At 36.5% G+C, this 19,392-nt stretch overlaps 1 protein-coding gene across 6 annotated transcripts in view; it reads left to right on the plus strand.

Moving 5' to 3' along the window:
* The window catches only part of CUNH8orf34 (chromosome unknown C8orf34 homolog), a 188,334-nt gene that overhangs the window by 127,615 nt on the left and 41,327 nt on the right, over nt 1–19,392 (plus strand). For all 6 annotated transcript variants that reach the window (XM_061342880.1, XM_061342877.1, XM_061342882.1 and 3 more), the window contains 3 exons: nt 735–820; nt 5,502–5,575; nt 14,165–14,285. In XM_061342880.1, coding sequence (XP_061198864.1) covers nt 735–820; nt 5,502–5,575; nt 14,165–14,285 — 281 coding nt within the window. The remainder of the gene's footprint in view (nt 1–734; nt 821–5,501; nt 5,576–14,164; nt 14,286–19,392) is intronic.

Genomic DNA, 19,392 nt, shown 5'->3' on the forward strand with positions numbered 1-19,392 from the left:
ACATATCCACCTACTCTGGTGTGGATCCTCCACAGGCTGCAGTGGATATCGGCTCTGGGACGCACCTCACCACGGTCTTTAGGGGATTATCTGCTTTGGAGTGTGGAGCATCTCCTCCTCTGACCTTGGTGGTCCGTCTGCTATTTCCCACTCTTTCTGTTCCCTGTTCTTCTGCGTGTGTGGCTTTGGTTGCTCTTCCTTAACTATGTTTTTTCCATAAGGCACCACTATTGTGGCTAAGGGGCTCAGCTGTGTCCTGCCATGGGTCTTTTAGAGCTGGATGGAACCACCTGCATTCATCATAGGGTAGCCCCTCTCTTCACCAAGGCCACCCCTCTAGCCCTCCCCACTGACAACACCTTGACACAGACACCCAGTACTGTTTAGTTAAAATGTTTTCTGTTTAACTGTTCAGTTAAAATATTTTTGAATGTAGTGAAGGAACCTTGCAGTTTCACATGCACATGATGCCACCTAAACTCTACCGCTGCTGATGCAAGTCCTACAAAAATATATAAGCTAGTATTCAGTTAACTGGTTTTTAAAGTCTAATTTTGGTTACTGGGCAATATGGGATGATATGATTGAACCATGGATGTTGGCTTTTCAGCAAAGCCACCATTTTAATTAGGACACTGTTGTGAGTAGGGTTTGTAGACAAAGATGACACTCTTCTGTGTCTTATCTGTGGAATACGATTGCCAATGTTTTCATTCAGTTTTTCCACAATTTAGATTGCAAGGAGAGAATTTGGCAGAAAGGCCAGAAGATGTCTTCGTGGTATCTCAAACATCTGAACCAGTAGTCACAGACTCTGATGGTAAGTTACATAAATATTTGCTGCTCATAAAAAAAAACGCATCTAATGCCAACATCTTGAATTGGAGAATAGAGGTTAAGTCTGTAAAAGAAGATTAAGAACTTTCAGAGAATGTTCCTTGCCATTTGAACTCAATCATTTACAATCAAATCTGTTGGAGGAGCCCCTAACATGGCTTTTGTCATGGGCAATTAGCACTCCAGAATAATTCCTAGGCATATTCTGGGACCTGCCTTAGGCCAGGAATCATTCTTAGTAGACAGCTTGTAGCATACTATTTTGGATGTAAAATAACTTAATAGTGTAGACATGGACTGTTCACTGCCAGTTGGCCTCTCTGTCAAGGAATGGTCTTTGAAATATTTAATTTGACACTAGAAATGCATCCACAGAATTCAAATAATGTACACTAAAAATAACAAGAGTTAGAGAATTTCTTCCCGTTTTTAAACTAAGTATCATAAATGTTTCTCTGATCAATCCAAGCACCACTGACTAGAATTAAGATACAATAAAAAGGAGTTCATAGAGTACCTCTGAAGAATATTTTTTTCTCCTCATGCATATTCATACATTGCGCTATTCTGCAGTCAGGACACTCAGCCTTATTTCAATTTCTGCTCAGGTTTTTGAGCAGAATAAAACAGGCTTTTCTACAAACGATTAAGTTGATGAAGGTTAACTTTATCTTAGCTGTCACTGGGACAGAGACAGAGAGGAATAGAGGCTTGGACAGAGAATCTGCAAAGATTAATGGGTCAGTCTATTGCCTTGCTGGTAGGCAGAATCAATTAATTCCAGTCAATTAATTGGAGGATTTGATTTGTAGTTTTGTCTTCAGCAGCCACAGACAAGTTAGCTTTGTTGATTAATTAATGCAAAACAAATAGAAACTAACTTTTTTTTTTAAATTAGCCTACTCTCTGCTATTTAGTACTACTGGGTGTGCTATTGGGTGTGACAGCAACCTGAGCTTTCACTCCTTTCTCTTGCCTCATTTGTAAACCAGTGTATGTCAGCATTAGTAACTAGTATGTCTTTAAAGATAATTTCAAACTGGTTTTGTGAGAATGCATGGCTTCCTGCAGCCATGCCGTTTGTTTTTCCTTTCATCTCCCACTGATCACTTTATAAAAAAAATTAATAGGGGATTCAGAATCTCAAACTATGATGCTCTTACTGCTTCGTGAAGATTGTCAGCAAGAGTGTCCCAAACTGGTGACTGCTTACCAGCCCTGTGAAAGGAAAGCAAAATTCTTCTGTTATGGGAGTAAACCCCAGGAAAGGAGGTGGTGCTGGCTTCTCTGGGATAGGTAAAGGGGCATACAAGCATAAGATTATTGCAGCAGAAACAAGTAGAGCGGTAAAATGTTCCATAGTTCCTGAAACAATTTGTCTTTAACAGATCATTGCCTTCCTTCCCTCTTCCTGTGTACCCTTGCTCTTGAAATGGAAATATACTGACTCTGCCATGCTATCTTCTGAAACTGTAGTCTTCAATAAAATAGTAAGCTCTTGCTAAGTGGCAGAGGCACCAGGATAAACGAAGGTCAAACAAGCTGCTGGCTTCTGTGTAATAATGAAGCTGGATCTTTCATGGTCACAAGAGTGTAGAGCACAGGATTGCTCCAGCTAATGCTTCAAGATACTTTGCAGTCAGCATGGATATAGAGAATATGGAGAACACTTTCCCTAAAGAACTACCTCCAGTAAAATATAGGGACCAAAAGTTAGTTAGGTGGGGCAATGACATTCATGTTGTTATAAACACATCTATCTCATGTCTGTAAATATACATGAACCTCTTAGTCATATAGGTAGAATATAGTAAAACCCCAGGGGCAGAAGGACTGAGGTCAGCAATGATGTACTGCCAATTTTCTGTCAAGAGGCACTCGTAGGAATATTCAGTCTTTCATAACATCTTTTTTTTTTTTTCTCTAAAATGTTGGCTAGTAATACATTTTGATTCGAAAAAAATCACAGCTGGGCTTTACAAATAGGTATAGGCTAGAAACAAGCACAGAACTCAGGCAACTGCCCAGTCTTATCAATCTTTTCTATAAATGCATCATATTACTTGTTTTCTGTGCATCTGATATTTATTTATAACAAATACTGTGCACCAGAAGGTGATAAGAGACTCCTAAACATACTATTAGAAAACACTAAGTAAACCAATGCATCATATTGCACTGATTTTTTTGTTTTGTCCTCTTAAGAATGTATTATTTCATGAAACAGTGACTAACAGGCTTCACTTACCAGGTTTGTTTGAATTTATTTTCTGCTCTTACTTATTGGTACCAATGGCCTTATTGAAAGAAAACTATGCGTTCAGAAGTGCTGATCTAAACCATTTGTTCAAGAATATGCAAGCAAGGTGCTGATGCACAGCAAAGTGAAGGGTAGGTTTCTTTAGATAATGATCTGTTTCTGGGTTTGTGGGAAATTGTTAAGTTGTTAGATCTGGAGCATCTCTCTTGTGGATTTCAGATGAACTAGGTTCAGAAGTAATTGGCAACACATCTGATCTAACAGCCCTTATAAATAAACCTTAGTAAAGCAATTCCAGCTAATAAAGTCAATGTAATAGCTTATGTGAAAAGTTCATCTGCAGCATCAAGTACTATAGTGACTCCACTGTCAATCTGGACATGGTTCCAATTAACCACTATACTGATTTCCCTCTAGTATAATCCTGCAGAATTGGACAGAATTGTGTTGATCTAAGTAGTAAAAATGAGATATGGGAATCAGGTCTCAAGATCAGAGAACTCGGGATATTTTAAAGCTGCAGTTTCTTTTTACTGTTCTAAACTATACCTCTCAAAACTTTCCCATTGGACCACTTCACAGGAAAGAACTAAGGAAAGAATTTAATAGTTAGGTTCTTGATTTAAGTTAGAAGAAACAACTTGAATTATCACACAACAAATTGCCCCTGTAGATTCCAAGCCTGTCAGGTTTGTCTCTTGGATCAGTCCTCCATTAAGCCTTGCTCTTGTTCTGTACAGACAGATGGGGAGAATGTCTGAGGCCTGAAAAGACAGGCGCTGCAACAGGGTCGATCCAGTAAAAATCTGTATCTGTCAACCTGCAGTCAGTTTTTGAGCTTGGAGGGATTGAAAAGACCAAGTTGTGAGGCTTCTACATACTGGTTTTGGTTGGTTGGTTTTTTCTCCTCTTAAAGTGCCAGTATAGCAGAAAGTTCAAAACAGGCATTTGGATGTAAATGAACTGTTGGAAGTTGGAGATGTCCAATAGTAATAGGAATGTATGAAACAGGAATAGTGCTATTCCACATGGAACTGCATGACCAGGGCAAAAAATTACGAAGGACACAAATATGTGGGAATTAGGGTTGAGAACTAGATGCGGCAGTGGCAAAAATGTGGCGTCATCTTCCACAGTTCTCTGACCACAGCTTTGCGTCATCGTTATTTTTTTTTTCCTCTGCTTTCATTTTTTTTTTGCAATGAATATGGTGTGGCATTTCACAATACAGACTCAAGTTAATGCAGACTCAAATCCTCGTTTATTGTTACAAAGCCCTTTTTATCCCCTCGATCGTTACTTCCCAACCTGCACATACATACCACGTTCTATCTCATTGGCCCCTGTGAAACCCTCCAGGTAAATAGACCAATCACAGTGTTGCAGACCCTCTTACAACCCCCACATCCTCTAGCCTCCATCTGAGATTCCCACCACAACTACATTGGGTCCATCGTCCCAAGGCTTGCTCTTGGACCTTTCCTGTCCTTCATCAGCCCAGCTCATCGCCCCAGGGCTTGTTAAGCCCTAAGGCCTCAGAGCTCACTCCCAAACTGTTCGCCTTCACTCCCCACAATATGGTGACCATAGTTACTGTACTTCAGTATAGTTTTGTCCTTATGGTAAGTATAGTCTGAGATGTTTAACAAACCAGGGCACTCTGAACACGCAAGTCTCTCCCTGCTAAGTGCCTAAATACCAGCATAAACTAGGGAAGATCAGGGTATCTTCTTCTCTTAAGCTGCTTATGAACAGCATCCAAGTGCCTTGCAGACTGTCAGGCAAAGAATGAAACTGCATAGCATGTTACTTGGAAATTGCTTTCTCTGACATAGGTACATAAATTCTGCTTTAAGTTGTTACGTATGTGTCAAAGAGGTGTTCTAGGCTTCTCACCAAGTCACGTTGTTTTACAAATGTAGCACTATGGGCTTTTAAACATTGCCTAAAGGGACCAGAACTTCTTACTTCAAGGTTTTTAACAATATTCTAATTAGCTTAACAAAATTAATTAAAAATAATTGTATTGATCTTATGAAAGCTGAAGATTCACTACTCACTTGTGTAAAGAGCAAACACTATCAAGTTTTAATAGTAAAAATAATAAATAACATATGAGACACCCCAACATATGAGACAGCTGAAGAAAGCTTGCTTGTTATTCTAATCATGTTTGTTAGAGACACTGTGCCATGTTGCATTAAGCTTATAAATTAAAATCAGGCATAAAATCAGACATAAATTAAAATCAGACATAAATGAAAACCCATTGAAGTGTAACTGAAAAGCTGTGCATTTACTGTAGCCACATTTACCTTCCCAGCACTTAATTTACAGGCATTTTATTTTCAAAGTGGCTATGCTTACTTAATTAGAATGATTTACTTCTACCTCTTTGGAACAGCTCAAGCACCCGGGGCTGAAACACTTACAGAAGATATTGATGAATTTCAGAGTGCCTCTCAAGTGGCAGGATCTGTGAGTATCTTACCTTATGGATAATTCTGTAATTTTTCCATGTAGTTTGATAAAAAAAAGAAAATAGATTTTTTGCATAAAGACAAAAAGTTGTGTGTGGCAGCACTGTCATCCTGGAGAAAACTTAATTTACCTGACCCTTCTGAATCTTCAGTTCTCTGGTGTTTTTTCATTCTATGTAGGGTGATATTTTGAAAGAAATTATTATACTCATATCAAGGCGTATGTTGTGTGACTTACATGTATAGCTTCCATTGAAAGCGCAGTCATTTTATACGATGTCTGATTGTTCTTAAATGTTAATCAAATATCTGTTTTACCAGATAGTATTCGATTTTACAAAATAAGAGAACAAAAAATTTCAGGCTCTACATTTCATTATGAAATACAATTATAGTATCTGAATTTAGCTTTTTAGTAACATTTACTTGCAAATTAATAAATGACAGGTACCTGGCTAATTTATGTATCTTTTTAAAGAGTGCAATATTCTGCTTGGTTAAGTTTTCATCAGTTCTTTTAGTTTGAAATTTAAGAAAATACTCGCAGGTTTGCAGATTCCACAAAAATATAGCCAGCAATAAAACAATTTTTGAAAAATAATATAATCAGAATTTTGGCACTAGTTGTATTGCATCATAATTTGAATATTGGTTAAAGAACAGATTCCTTTTTTTTCAAGGGCAAATAAGCTGACAATAATTGTTTGGTATTGCAGAATTTTAGACAGCTGTAAAAGGACACATTAATTCCTGTTCAACCCTAGCAAGAGTGGCTTATAGCACACTTTAGTGTTGATAAAGTCAGTCAAAAGAAAGGCTCGGTATTTGTTAGCTAAGGAGAGAAGGGCAGTGTTAAAGAAAAAAGCAATAATTCAGACTGATCCTGCAGTCTTCCAGGCAGCTGATTAACTACTACTAATAATACTGATCATATAGTATTTCTAGCCAGAGTTATCAGAGCAATTGGCAGATAATTGAGTTCCAGATCAATTCCTAAAGCTTTCTGAGATCTTGGAGTGCAAGTACCTAACAGAGCATTTACTGGTACTAGGCAAAGGGAGTAAGGAGCAGAACTTCAGTTGCAGTTGCTGTGAGCTTCTTTCTCAAACCTTTCTGCTTCACACTGGCGAGCAGAGAGGTATAATAAATTTTGCAGGAGTTTCTGAACCCACGTTTTTCTTATTGATTTGTACCTGCAGCTACCTGCTTTGATTTGTCAGTTCTGCAGACATGTAGCATAGGGAATTAGCAACAAATAAATTGAATTGCACAGAAAAAACAGAAGATAAGAGGAAAACAAAAGATCATGATGCTATTAGCAAAATCTTTCTACGGAAATGTGCAGCCTTCAACTATTTTTAGATATATGTTCTGTGTGTGCATGCTTTGAAATACGTTCTGCTAGTTCTAGACACCGGTGAGGTTGCCTGGAGCAGTAGGCTGCCAGAGGCAGCAAAGTTACCTGGCCTGACTCCCTGAAAGCCACACCGGCTACTATTAACTGCCAGTGCTGCAAAGAGATGGTCAGAAAAGCAGATACAGCTATTGCTCTGCCCACACAACCTCTCCCTAAGACAAAGACAGCTAGCTTGTTTCCTGAGCTTTTGGAAAATTCCTTTGCCTAAGTTTCTAAGGAGCCATAAGCCAGTAACTGTTAGTTCAGCACCTTTGGGTTGTTTTCTTTCCTGCATTTTGTATCTTAAAACTCTTGCTTAAATGATGCGTTGCTGATGGTGTACTTTTATATCTTTAAAGTGACTTGTTATACAGAATAAGATTCAGCTATCCAACACTGTATTTGTCTGCAACTCTGTCTTAAAAAAGAAAAAAATGATTCAACCATTGTTGTTAGCTTCCTTTTAGGGCTCTGAAGAAATAAGGATATGTTCCATTGTCCCCTAAGAACTTCCAGTGAGACTCATTCTTTGACAATCTTGACATATAAAATATAGAGTTAAAACTGAGGCTTCCCATAGGAAGGCTGTGAAGATCCTTTGAAACAGAGATACACCTGTAAAGTTACTTCAGAAATTGGTATCAAAATACATTTTCGTGACTTGAAGTGATTTTCAGATATGAGATTCTATCTGAGACAGAAGATGAGGGGAGAATAGAATAGCTATGATGTTGATCAGATGTTTCTCATAAACTGGACAAATTGGTTCATGGCATTCACTCAAATGCACATATCACATGTAAAAATTCCTGATCTGGTTCAGGGTGTGCCATCTTTAATATTGATACTGCATTCCAATAGGGTAATTTGAGTCTCTTGTTAGTTAAATATATCATTATCATAAAATTCCCTGTATTCACGTATTTGACAAATTTTCCTTAAAAGTGCTTCAGCATTCAAAGAAGAGTTTTGAGAAAAATAGTGGGATACAGCAAGAATTATGCATGAGGATGTTTAGAAAAGAGTCATGTGGGTTCCTTTTTCATGTCTCATGTGTATGTCCCCATATAAAATCTTTGATGTGGAGACTAAAGCAATCTGGACACTGGTACTTAGAAGAGATAGGCCATAGCTATGTCTCTAACATGGTTCATGTAATTTATACTATAGATATGCTATGATATTCTTGTAACATTGTGTATATTTACTGTTCTGTTTCTGAAGAATCTAGAAGGTTTTGTGATTAGACCTTTTTCTTTAACCCTTTTTTAAATAGATTATTTTGATATGCTTTATTTTTCACAGAGAGTTGATATTTGAAAAATAGAGGAGTTACATTTTTAGTGCTGCACAATCCCAAACAAGGTGTATTGAATTAGTAAAAGAGTAAAACTAGCAAAACCCAGTTTGAAGTGTTTACAGGGATCAGCACTCTTCCCAAGTGTTTTGCAAGGATTGAAAGTGGAAGCAAGCATTCAAAATATCCTTAGAGATCCTAGTTTACTGCAGGGCTCCTTTTCTGACAAATATTTAATGTAACAAAAAGTGCTAAGCAAAATACAAATCTTTTTTATTGAGATTTTTGCAGTGCAGTGAACATGGAGTCCTGTTTTACTTTGTGTTTCTCTAAATGAATTTTATAAATATTTGGCTAGCAAGCTTTAAGATAATATTGATGTGATATTAGGAACAAATTACGTTGGCTGGGATTCTGACAGAAATAGAAAAGTAAAGTACATGGGGAAATTACTAAATTTACAGTCTAACAGAAAGAAAGAGGGCACTTGCACTGGGCAATTCACATTGAGTAGACTATGCTTTCCCTCTGAGTTGCTTCTTTTACCACCTGGATTTAGCAGGACTCATGGTTACTGGTTTTTTAAATGCGAATATTTTCATTCACTCATCCTGCCTTGCCTGTGCACATAAAAAGGTATATTTTTCCTTGCAAATTATCCATGTAAGTCAAACCAATCCAAGTGTAACAGAAACTGGAAAAACAAAAAATTGCTCAACTGCAAAAAGCATTTCTGCATGAATTTGCCTTGAGTTTTTTCGCTTTATTACGGTGGGAAAAATACTGTAATGAATTCTTTTGTTAAGGTGGGGTTTTTTTTAAATAAATTTTCTCCTGTTTTCCCTGCTGCTCTGGAATTTTTCAATTGCTTTCCTAGAAGGAATACACACATGGATTTTCTCTGATAAACACAAATATTCCAAATGGTATTTCAATTTATTAAATGACTTCAGCATCAATGCATGGTAAAAAAGTAATTCTTGCTATCAATAAATGTTGAATAGAGTGCTTTCAAGGAGACCTCTCATCAGGCAGACAGGAGGGGAGATGTCTTTTGAAGTAAAAGCACTCTTATTTGAAAATATTTAATCCCTTAAAATGTAATTTTAAATTGAAATAATTTTCTGAATTTTTAAATAATAGATGGAAAAAAACATGACAAACAACAACAAAAAAAAATGAGTGCCTTGTTTTTGCCTGTCTAAAATTTTAGTTATTGGGTATGACATATTCAAAAATATTAGCCCAAATAACAGTAAGCAAAAGACCGAAGCTTAGAAAAAAATTATACTAGTTACACTTCAGAATTAAAATAAATGTGATACCCAGTTGCCCACATATTTTCTCCTTCTTGCCTATAAACAAAAAACTGTGTGTAAGTTAATTCAAACTACCATTTTTTAGTGTAAGGTTTAGCATAAAATGTGCTGGCTGACTGCCATGGAAAGCAAAAGGCTTGTAATTTCAATTACATGGCATTTCAAGTAGAACAGGCCCTAATGTGGTAGGTGGGGATTAGAGGTGGCTGCCAATATTGCCTCAGAGCTTTGAGGTTTATTATTTTTACAGTACCAAAACCCCATGTTGGCTCCCTCACCATATGTCCTTGAACAGACTATGGAAGCTGAAAGAGTAAGTATGTGATGAATTCTCATAGCAAATGCATGTTGTATGGAGAATCTTCAAACAAAATATTGCACAAAAAGTTCCATTGCATGAATAGCAACTGTCTCTGCCAGCTGTTTTGTCAAAACAGAAAGTACACTTGAAAACAAATTGTTCAATAATGGAAATGTTTTTTTTGCATTTGGAGGGATCTCTGTCAAATGTATCTAATTAAGGTATCTAGGTTATTCTGCAAAGGATTTGTAGGTTATACATAGAAAGCCAGGAATGGTTGTCTTTCTTACAGTATTATCTCCTGAAGTTACCAATAAAATTTGCAGTTGATTAGCAAAACTATGTAGAAGAAAAAGTTCAATCAAAATGCATTGCATATATTTACAGCTTGCCAAGAACAACTAATTAATTTGGTTTCATCTCCTTTTCCTGATTTCATTGTGATCATACAATTCAGTTTTTAAGTAGTTCTCTTGTGAAGTGGGAACTGTTCCCATACCTGAGAAGAGATTTTGTGTATGTTCATGAGCACATATGTGAGTACCTGGGTGGTTTTACTCTGAAGTAGGACAAAATGACACACAAATATGATGTCGTGCTGTTTATTAACACTTTTTATGGTCAGCAAAAAAGAGTAATTTATTTTCTAACAAGCACTTGATTTCCAGGTCATGCTGTATGTAATTTGGAGGCCTTCCTCTTGGCCTTATGTATTCTGAAATGTTGCACTTCTGTAGAACTCCTCAGGTCTCAGTGAGTATTACATAGCCCACGTCAAGTCAGCTCGATAGAGAGATCAAGACATTCACATCTGCACATGACATTCACATTTTTTAGGTGTACAAGCTATACTAATGTATACTGGCTAACACTGTGCTGCAGGTTCAATGATCTTGGAAATACTCTTATTAATGACCTCCTTAGTTGTAGTTCTGTTCCACTGTGGCACTCCCAATAAGTGGTGGTATTTTCCAGAAGTTCAGGGAACCAGTGATGAGAGTTTACCTTTAGTTTTATTGTTTGTAACTTTTTATTTTAGCAGTAATTTGGCTAAGTGTTCTAAGTAAAAATAGCGTCCATGAATGTATTATATGTGGAGAAATTATGATGATATGTAAAGAAAACCCCTTAGGAAATAGTTGACCTTAAATGTTGACAAATATATCCTAAGGGCTTTGTTTGAACATATTTCTGGTGCAAAGAGACATTGCCTCACCTTCCAAGTTTGAAGGTGATGAACAGGGCCCAAAGCTGTTTCTACAAATTTGAAAGACAAGGATGTCATTCAGGAACATCCTCATATTTAGATCTGGTTAATCTTGTTATGCCATCCATAAATTTTGTGCTAATATTTAGAAACTTTAATGAACAATCCAGGGCAACTGTAGTTTGGACATACTCCATACATATATGTTATATTTTTAGTCTACTATCATCACTGAAGTCTGAGTTAACTGACGCTGTTTTATCTCCACAATTCCTGGCCAGTAGACAAAGGACAGGTTTTGGTGAAGTGGAATAAGAAGGTTTAAATACATGACTTGCAAGCCTGAATCTCTTAAGTGACATATCTGAACTGCTGCCATGCATCCAGTGGAGAGAAGGGGCACCAGTGAATCCTGCTACAGCTGTAAAAAATAATTAACCTTACATCTGAACTGGCATGTTTCCAAAGCCTCCTTGATAACATCCCCTACTTTCAGCTTGTATTTGTCTGTTAGGGATAAGGCTGCTGCATAAATTGAGTACTGGACACACTGAGGACATCTGTCTGTGTTTGTGCTTTATTCATTTAGATGAACTCATAGTCTCAAAATGTTAATAAATATTTTTATAAACAGAATTATTTAGATATAGAGAGAAAAAAGAAACATTACCTGAGCCTACCTCCAAAAATGTTGTTTGTTATAACCCTGAAATATCTAGCTTCAGAGAAGGAATGAAGAATGGTTACACTATGGTTTTAATGTCTTAATAAATTCTTGTCCTTTTTTTCTCCCCTGAGAATTATTATTTTCTATAAAGTGAGTGTTTAATTGGAAGGCACAATTATAAGCACATAACATCACAAAATTAAATTGCTAATATTAAATATTCAGTTTTCCATAACTAGTACTGCACTATTGTTCTGGTCTTTTATGAAGCTACTGGCTGACAAAATGCCATAAGCCTTTGAAAAATAGAAAATAAAACAGAAAAATGCACAGGAAGAATTACAAAATTTGAGGAAAAAAGTAATTCAAAGTTACCTCATTAATTCCACAGGGTGTTGGAACTGTACGTCTGAAAGTGAGTTTGAATATATAACAATAGGTAATGAATATATGTAAATGTATTTGGTTTAAAACATATACAAGACTAATATTTATTCCTAGAAAGAATATCTGTCCTAGATACAGAACTGAACACAAACTCTATATGTCTTTGTTGCTGTGGGTTTACACAATGAAGGCAGATACAATTATTTGTTAAATGCATGTATGTTCCTGCCTTTGTGTGGCTGTCTGTACTTATGCACAGGCATATCTGTGTGCCCTCCATGCACTTATATAAGATTTTAAAACCTGTATTGGAACATACAAAGGTACTGCTGATGTTTGATGATCTTTGTGATTTGGTGACTCCTAAGTGGAAGTGATTTAATTTAAACATTACTTAAGTCTTTATAAACATCTGGAGCACTATAATGATGATTACAGTTGAATAACTTTTCTCCATTTATCTTTGAATCTCCTACAGGCCGTAGACAGCGGCCTTTACTTAGAAAGTCACCTTAGTTGTATGTGACTTACATGATTACTGTGCATAAAAGAAAAAAGTGCATTAGAGGGAAAAGCAGAATTGTAAGAAACAGTAGAGGTTTTTAGAAGAGAAACTTCTCTATTTCATTTCCAGAAAATACAACATGGAGAGTGCAATGCTTTCATCAGGCTAACTTTTGTAACCCTGTGTTTTTAGGCGGTTAGGGAGTTAATGAAAATCCATAGTAATTTCCTTATGGTAAACTTGAATAGTCCAACTAAAGAATATTAGATCACTTTAGTCTTCAATTATTACCATAGACCTCTGACTAGTTTTTATTCCATATTTCATCAGAACTGTGCTTGTGCATGAAACCGTACATTCAAAAGGATTAATCCTTTTAAAGTACCACCTTGTGCAGAAGCTATCAGCAGCAGCCCACATGTGTGCAGGTGATACAATTCCAGCCTGGCACACTGTGGAGCAGCAGAGCCCTGTATGCCTTCTGTGATCGGGATCACCAGTTTGGGTCTCCCTTCTCTGCTCAATCATTCTTCTCCCTGAAATTATGTCAGCTTAATGTCTTTGAATCCATGCCCCCTCTCTAAATTTGTTTGATATTTACTGAAAGATTAAAAAGTCAGAAAAGAGATGAATGACAGTGAAACCATTTCATAAGTCTTGCTTCTTCAGGAAATCAACAAAACCCATTAGACTATTGATGAAATGTCTTAGTGAGGTAATGTTGTATGATTTATTTCAGATAGGCTGTTAAAAATGCTTTAGTTAATGTTTTTGCTTGTTGTTTTTATGACCAAGTCTTGCATACTCAGACATATATATTTTCGTGTATCTATCTCAAGCATTAAAAAAAATTAAGTTTATGTCATAGTATATTTTAAAATCATTTCCTGAAACTGTACTGAGTGGATTCCAGAAAACGCAGATGATTTTGAACACCACAGCATCCAATAGTGAATTATCTGGGGAGGTGGTCTGTTTGCTGGCATCCCTTCCAAACTGCTGTGTCACCTGGATGATTTAGTTGCTGTTCCTGAAAGGGATACTTCTTGCAGTGATAAAAAAAGCACTGGCAATTTTGATTAGGAAATTCTGTGATATTCCCAGAAGTGCTGCTTTGCAGAGATACGGCGCCAAATGTTATGGTAATTTAAAGTAAGTGCAACCCCCACTAAGTAACTGGAACTGCGCAGAATGTAAATCATTGAAGAATTTGTCCTGTTATGATGTCTCAGCATGGAACAAAACCTTGTGTAAAGGTATATATTTGAATTACTTTAGAACTGTTGATTTTAAGTAATGCCTCTGATTTATGTTATTTAAGGTAAGACATGATATTTTGTAACATTTTGAATAAAATGTTATGTATTCTACATAAAAAGCACCAGATACACTCTTCTAAAAAAAAAAAAAAAAAGACAAAATGGTGTGGGTTTTTTTTTCTTTTATTGCTTCACATGTAAATGAGAAACTAGATTAAAAGTATTCCCTTTTCCTTTTTTCTGTTTAAGTCTCATACAGTTTGGACCCTGGACGCCATGGGTACCAGACCAGGGGGTTCCCCAAGGCAGAAACTCTTAAAGGACACCTTAGCAGCAAAAGAACTTCAGACCATGGAAAAACACCTAGCTGGTATGTATAGTAGCAATGGATTGTAAAACACCTATCAATTGTCAGCCAGCTAGCTTTGCCAGTATTATAGATAAAGAAAAAGATATCTGTCTCTCTTCTTTTTTTTTCATTGAGGAGAAAGAACACAGTTATTGTTATGTTTGTAGATATAACGATCTTTGCTGTAATTACAGTAAATACAGCAATTAACCAGTAATTAAGCTGTGTTAAATATACTGCAGTCTGGCAGCTCAGTACTGCACCTATTTGTTTGTTTTCACATTTCACCAAGGCTTACGTAATAAGGCAGATACTTTACCTAGGCTAAGTAATCTTTAGAAAAGGCTGCAATGAGCCTTCAGCTTGAGAACAGATTGCTTTGCATTGAAAGCTTACCTTGTTCATGAGACTTCTGGCTCAGTGAAGTCTGTTAACTTGCATGAGGTGGAACATCTGCAACACCTTTGATGGGGCAACCATTTCTAAAAAGTCAAACAAGCCCCCCCTATTTTTTTTTGGTGAAAATATGTTTCAGAGCTCTGTAAAAAATAATGAGGGATATCCTAGGATATATTGCATTTGTTATTTATAATCAATATTTGCTATCTTCAACTTTAGTTTTAAGGTCCTATATTATGCATGCTGTTTGTCATTGTTGTGGTTTGAGCTGCAAGTTATTTTTCTCTTTCCTAGTAGCTGGTGCAGTGCTTGTTTGGCTTTAGTCTGAGAACAGTGCTGATAGCACACTGGTGTTTTAGTTGTGGCTGAGAAGCACTTGTCCCCATCAAGGACTTTTCAGTCTCTCGTGCTCTGCCAGTGAGGAGGGGTACAAGAAGCTGAGGGAAAGCAAAGACAGGACAGCTGACCCTAACTAGTGAAAGGGCTACTCCATACCACAGCATGCCATGCCCAGTATAGAGACTGGGGGAGAGTTACCCATAAAACCCAGATCACTGCTTGGGTTGGGCTGAGTATCGGTCAGTGGGTGGTGAGCAATTGCATTATGTGTCACTTGTGTTTGTTGTTTTTAACCCTTTCCCATTTTAGTTTTATATTCTCTCCCCTTGTTATTTCTCTTACTATTATCATTATTATTAGTAGTATTTTTATATTATACTTCAGTTATTGGACTGTTCTAATCTCAACACATGGGTTTTACATTCTTTCAGTTCTCCTCCCCATCCCACCCATAGTGGGGGTGGGAAAGGAGGGGTGAACAAACAGCTGTGTGGTTCTGAGTTACCAGCTGGGCTTAAACCACTTCAGTCGCGTGGTGAAATCTGGGTTTCGTAGGCCAAGTGTATGAAAAGTAATGCAGAACTGGAACATGAAGACAGTATATGTAAAGTGGAGGGAGAAATGAAATTTATCTGGCCTGAATCTAAATTCAGGTCACTTAGAGAGTGAGGTAGAGAAACTACCACTTTCAGTCTGATTTTCTAAAAGACTTTGGACATTAACCCTACCAATAGTACTGGAGTGAAAGGCTTGGGAGTTGTATCCTCTTTAGGGAGAGGTACAGCTGTTGTACTTCTGCCTAGAGGCTGCTGGAGCTGAAGTCAAAGCAGAAGACAAATATGTGAACACATTCAAGGAAGATCTTTAGAAAAAAAATTTCCTTGTAGTGGAACAACAACTAAAATTTGTTCTGTCTGCAAATGCAGATGTTTTTAGATGTTTTTGTTTCTGACAACAGAAACGGGGTTTTTTGACAGGTTCAAGTCACTGTAACTATTAAAGACATAGTCACTGCCAAACTAGATTGAAATTTGATGGTCCCTGTCTCCAAGGTGGAAAGTCCAGGAAGCTCTAATGAGAACCAGGAAACCAGCAGGCCAAGCTGTTTTCATCCATTTTCTGCGGTACAGCAGGGACCTAAGTACTACAGGGGCCTCTATCACTGAAGTAGCACTTACCTTCCTTTGTGTTGCTGCAGCTGTCACACAGGAGAGGTCTGGTGAAGAACTCCCTACTTTCATTTATGTCCTAACTGGTCACATTTCCGTGGTTGTTCTTGTATGCAGTGTGATCTGAAAGATGCAGTTCCTTTAGATCCCCCTTGACATAGCTGACAGTAATAACTACCATATTCCAGGATATGGAATTTTAAATACTTAATTGACCGTAACCTAACTAGCTACATTCACTTAGTCTCTGCAATTCAGCCTGTTGTTTTGTGACCTACAAGGTCTTCTCTCACACATCAATGCTGCTGTTGCCGTTTGACTTTGGGCACATTATTTCAGGAATGCTGTAACATGGGGTACAGTCATTCTACTATTCAGTAATTTTTGTCTGCCTGAAAAATTTACAAGAAAACAGCCGAGTTATTAGACATTGGACTCTTATTCCTAATAATTCATGTCCTATTATAGCACCACTGCTGCTTGAGACAATTCTTCTCCTCACAAACAAGCATAACACAATTTTCATGAAAAATAAGCTCAGAAGACCAGAGATAATAATACCGTAGTTTTGCTTAACCTTATTTGTCTCATACATTTGCAAAAGTTCAAGTGTCTCTGATATCAGCAAGCCTCCTATTTAAGTTCTCTTACCAAGTGCACTGAAACCTATTAATTCTACCAAAATGGCTGCCTATCCAGGCATTTAGGTGTCTGAATTATGATTTGGATTAGCTGTGTAATGATGAAATGTAGTCGCCTGTCTCAGATAACATCTTCTTAAGGAGGCTGGCTTTCTCTTAAGGTCTACATGCTGGGTAAAATGCATTCTTAACATAAGGAACAATTTGGTGCCTGTGCCTAAACTGGGGACTAGCACCATTTGCCAGCAGCAGCCTCAGCACCTCAGTATTTGAAAGCAGCATTTTTACAAAATCAGGTATTGAAGAAATTAGTTTTCTTTTCCTTCTCTACATATGGCTTTTAATACTTTGTCTGAGATCCAGCCTCCTATGTTACTGTGGCTGCTTTATAACACACACAAGATGCGGATATATTTTTTTTGGTAGTTAATTCCAGTATCTTCTAATTTGGTTTGTTGCACTGATTCTGTGGTCATTGGATAATTCAGGAATATATTTTATCACAAGAAGAACTGTTAAATGCATAAACAGTTTATAAGTACCTTATGAGTCACATCCTTATACTGGTATTCCTGATACGAAATTAAAATGCTTTTGTGTTGCTCTGTTTCTTCCTTTTGTTTTCCTTGAAATCACATTAAGAAGGGATTTAAGAAATCCTAAATTGTAATTCAATTCTGGTATTACTATGGATCAGATAATACTATAAACGTATTCTTTCTGGTTGAAAGCTGATACTGAAGCAAAATCAAGTATGCTAACTAAAATTGAATAATTATGCTATGGAAACATGTTGATTATATGTGGAGAAATGATTAGGATAGTTGGTTTATCTTCAGGCTTGATTACTATATGGAATTACGAAAACATGAGCCAAAATAAAATGTTTATTTAACTTTTATGAAACCATTCAATATTCAGATAATTTCTTAGCATACTGAATCATCATCAGAAAGTTAAAGGTCTGTAATTTTGGAAAGAGATAGGCTAAGCTGAATATTTAAAAGAACATATTCCTCATTGGGTTTAAATCAGGTAACCAATACTGTAAATTGTTGGCCCTTGAATATTTGCCAGACATCTTACAAGTTCCAAAGTGATGTGTATTGATTTTTTATTAAAAGCATAATGGAGGAGTACTTCAAGACATAATCATTTCAAAATGGAAATAATTTTAAGAGGTTAGCAAGGTAACAATTAGAAATGTTTTTAACTATGTGCTGGAAACAATGACTATGTTCTGAAATTTGCTATCAGCAAAGAACTTAATCTTTAAAGAGTTGAGAGACACTTTTATCTGAGGCTTTCACAACTATTTCAGTTTTACCAGCTTTTATAGTGATAATAATTGAAATGTGCAGAATATCTTGTATTAGACTGGTAACATGAAATTGACATAGCTTGTTCTCCTGTTTTAAAGATGTTATTGTAATAACCATTGTATTTATAATCTTATAATGACAAATTATTATATCGTTCATTATACAATGATATATAATATTATATAATGATATAATGATGAATAATAATATAGCAAATGATGTGACTGTTATTTATTATAACAAATACATTATAATTTTTATAATAAAAAGTTGTAAAAAAGAAGTTAATTTTACATACAGCATTCTTTTTATACCTACTGGTAATCAAAAGTGAAAGAAAATCTGATTTTCCAACACGCAATTTAAATCTGCTTCTTTTAGGACTTTTAGAATCTGAAATGATTCTTATCAAAATAAAAACGAAATGCTTATTTTATATAAATTCACATTCCAGGTGTTTAAATCAGCAAAGGCTGGCTGATTTACAGCTTCTGTGACTGTGACTTTGCAGTTTAATGGGAAATGGCATTGCTTTTTTCCAATAACCAACTGTCCCTATCAAAACCAAGTTACAATAAAGTACATGCCAGCGAGAGTGAAAATTGATAGTAATTGTGTAAGATAAAATGAACTTGAGTAAACTGCTCCTTAAGTTTGACATTTCTACTTGTGAAGACTTTCAGTGTGTTAGCAATGGTAATCTAAATTCCAGCTTCCCTCACCTAAGTGTTGGATGTATCTGATTTAATTCATTAGAAGCATCATTATGATTTAAATGAATTCAAAAGGCACTTTTCATCACTAGGCCTGATCTGTTCTGTTTTTAAATAGGATTTTATTCCTTATGGCTGTGTGAGGGGTAAGGACTGGACCTCCAAATGGTCTATAACTTTTCTCCTTGGATTCTAAATGTTCCACCTGCTGTGGCACTGACTGCAAGCCTGAGCACAAAACTCAGATTCAAATGGGATCACAGATCCAGACTTGGAAGAGTTCACAGGGTTATTTCCCCCAGAGTTGTGGTTGGACAGCAACGGCTGAAGCAAAAGTCTTGCCTGGAACCAGTTTTGGATTGCTCTTCACTGCAGCTGAGGATGGCAAATTTAGCTCACTGCTTCATCTTGGTTTGTTGCTAATGAGAAACAGCAAATGCCACAGAGAGAAACTGTGAAAAAGCCACAGAGAGAGAACTTTGAAGAAATGAGAGGGATTTTTATAGGTTGTATTGATGTTCAATTGAGTGGTAATATTTTGTTTC

The sequence above is a fragment of the Neopsephotus bourkii genome, unplaced genomic scaffold (genome assembly GCF_033783945.1).
Source record: "Neopsephotus bourkii isolate Nb327-2 ecotype Australia unplaced genomic scaffold, CSIRO-AGI_Nbou_v1 NB_1820, whole genome shotgun sequence".
NCBI lineage: Eukaryota > Metazoa > Chordata > Aves > Psittaciformes > Psittacidae > Neopsephotus > Neopsephotus bourkii.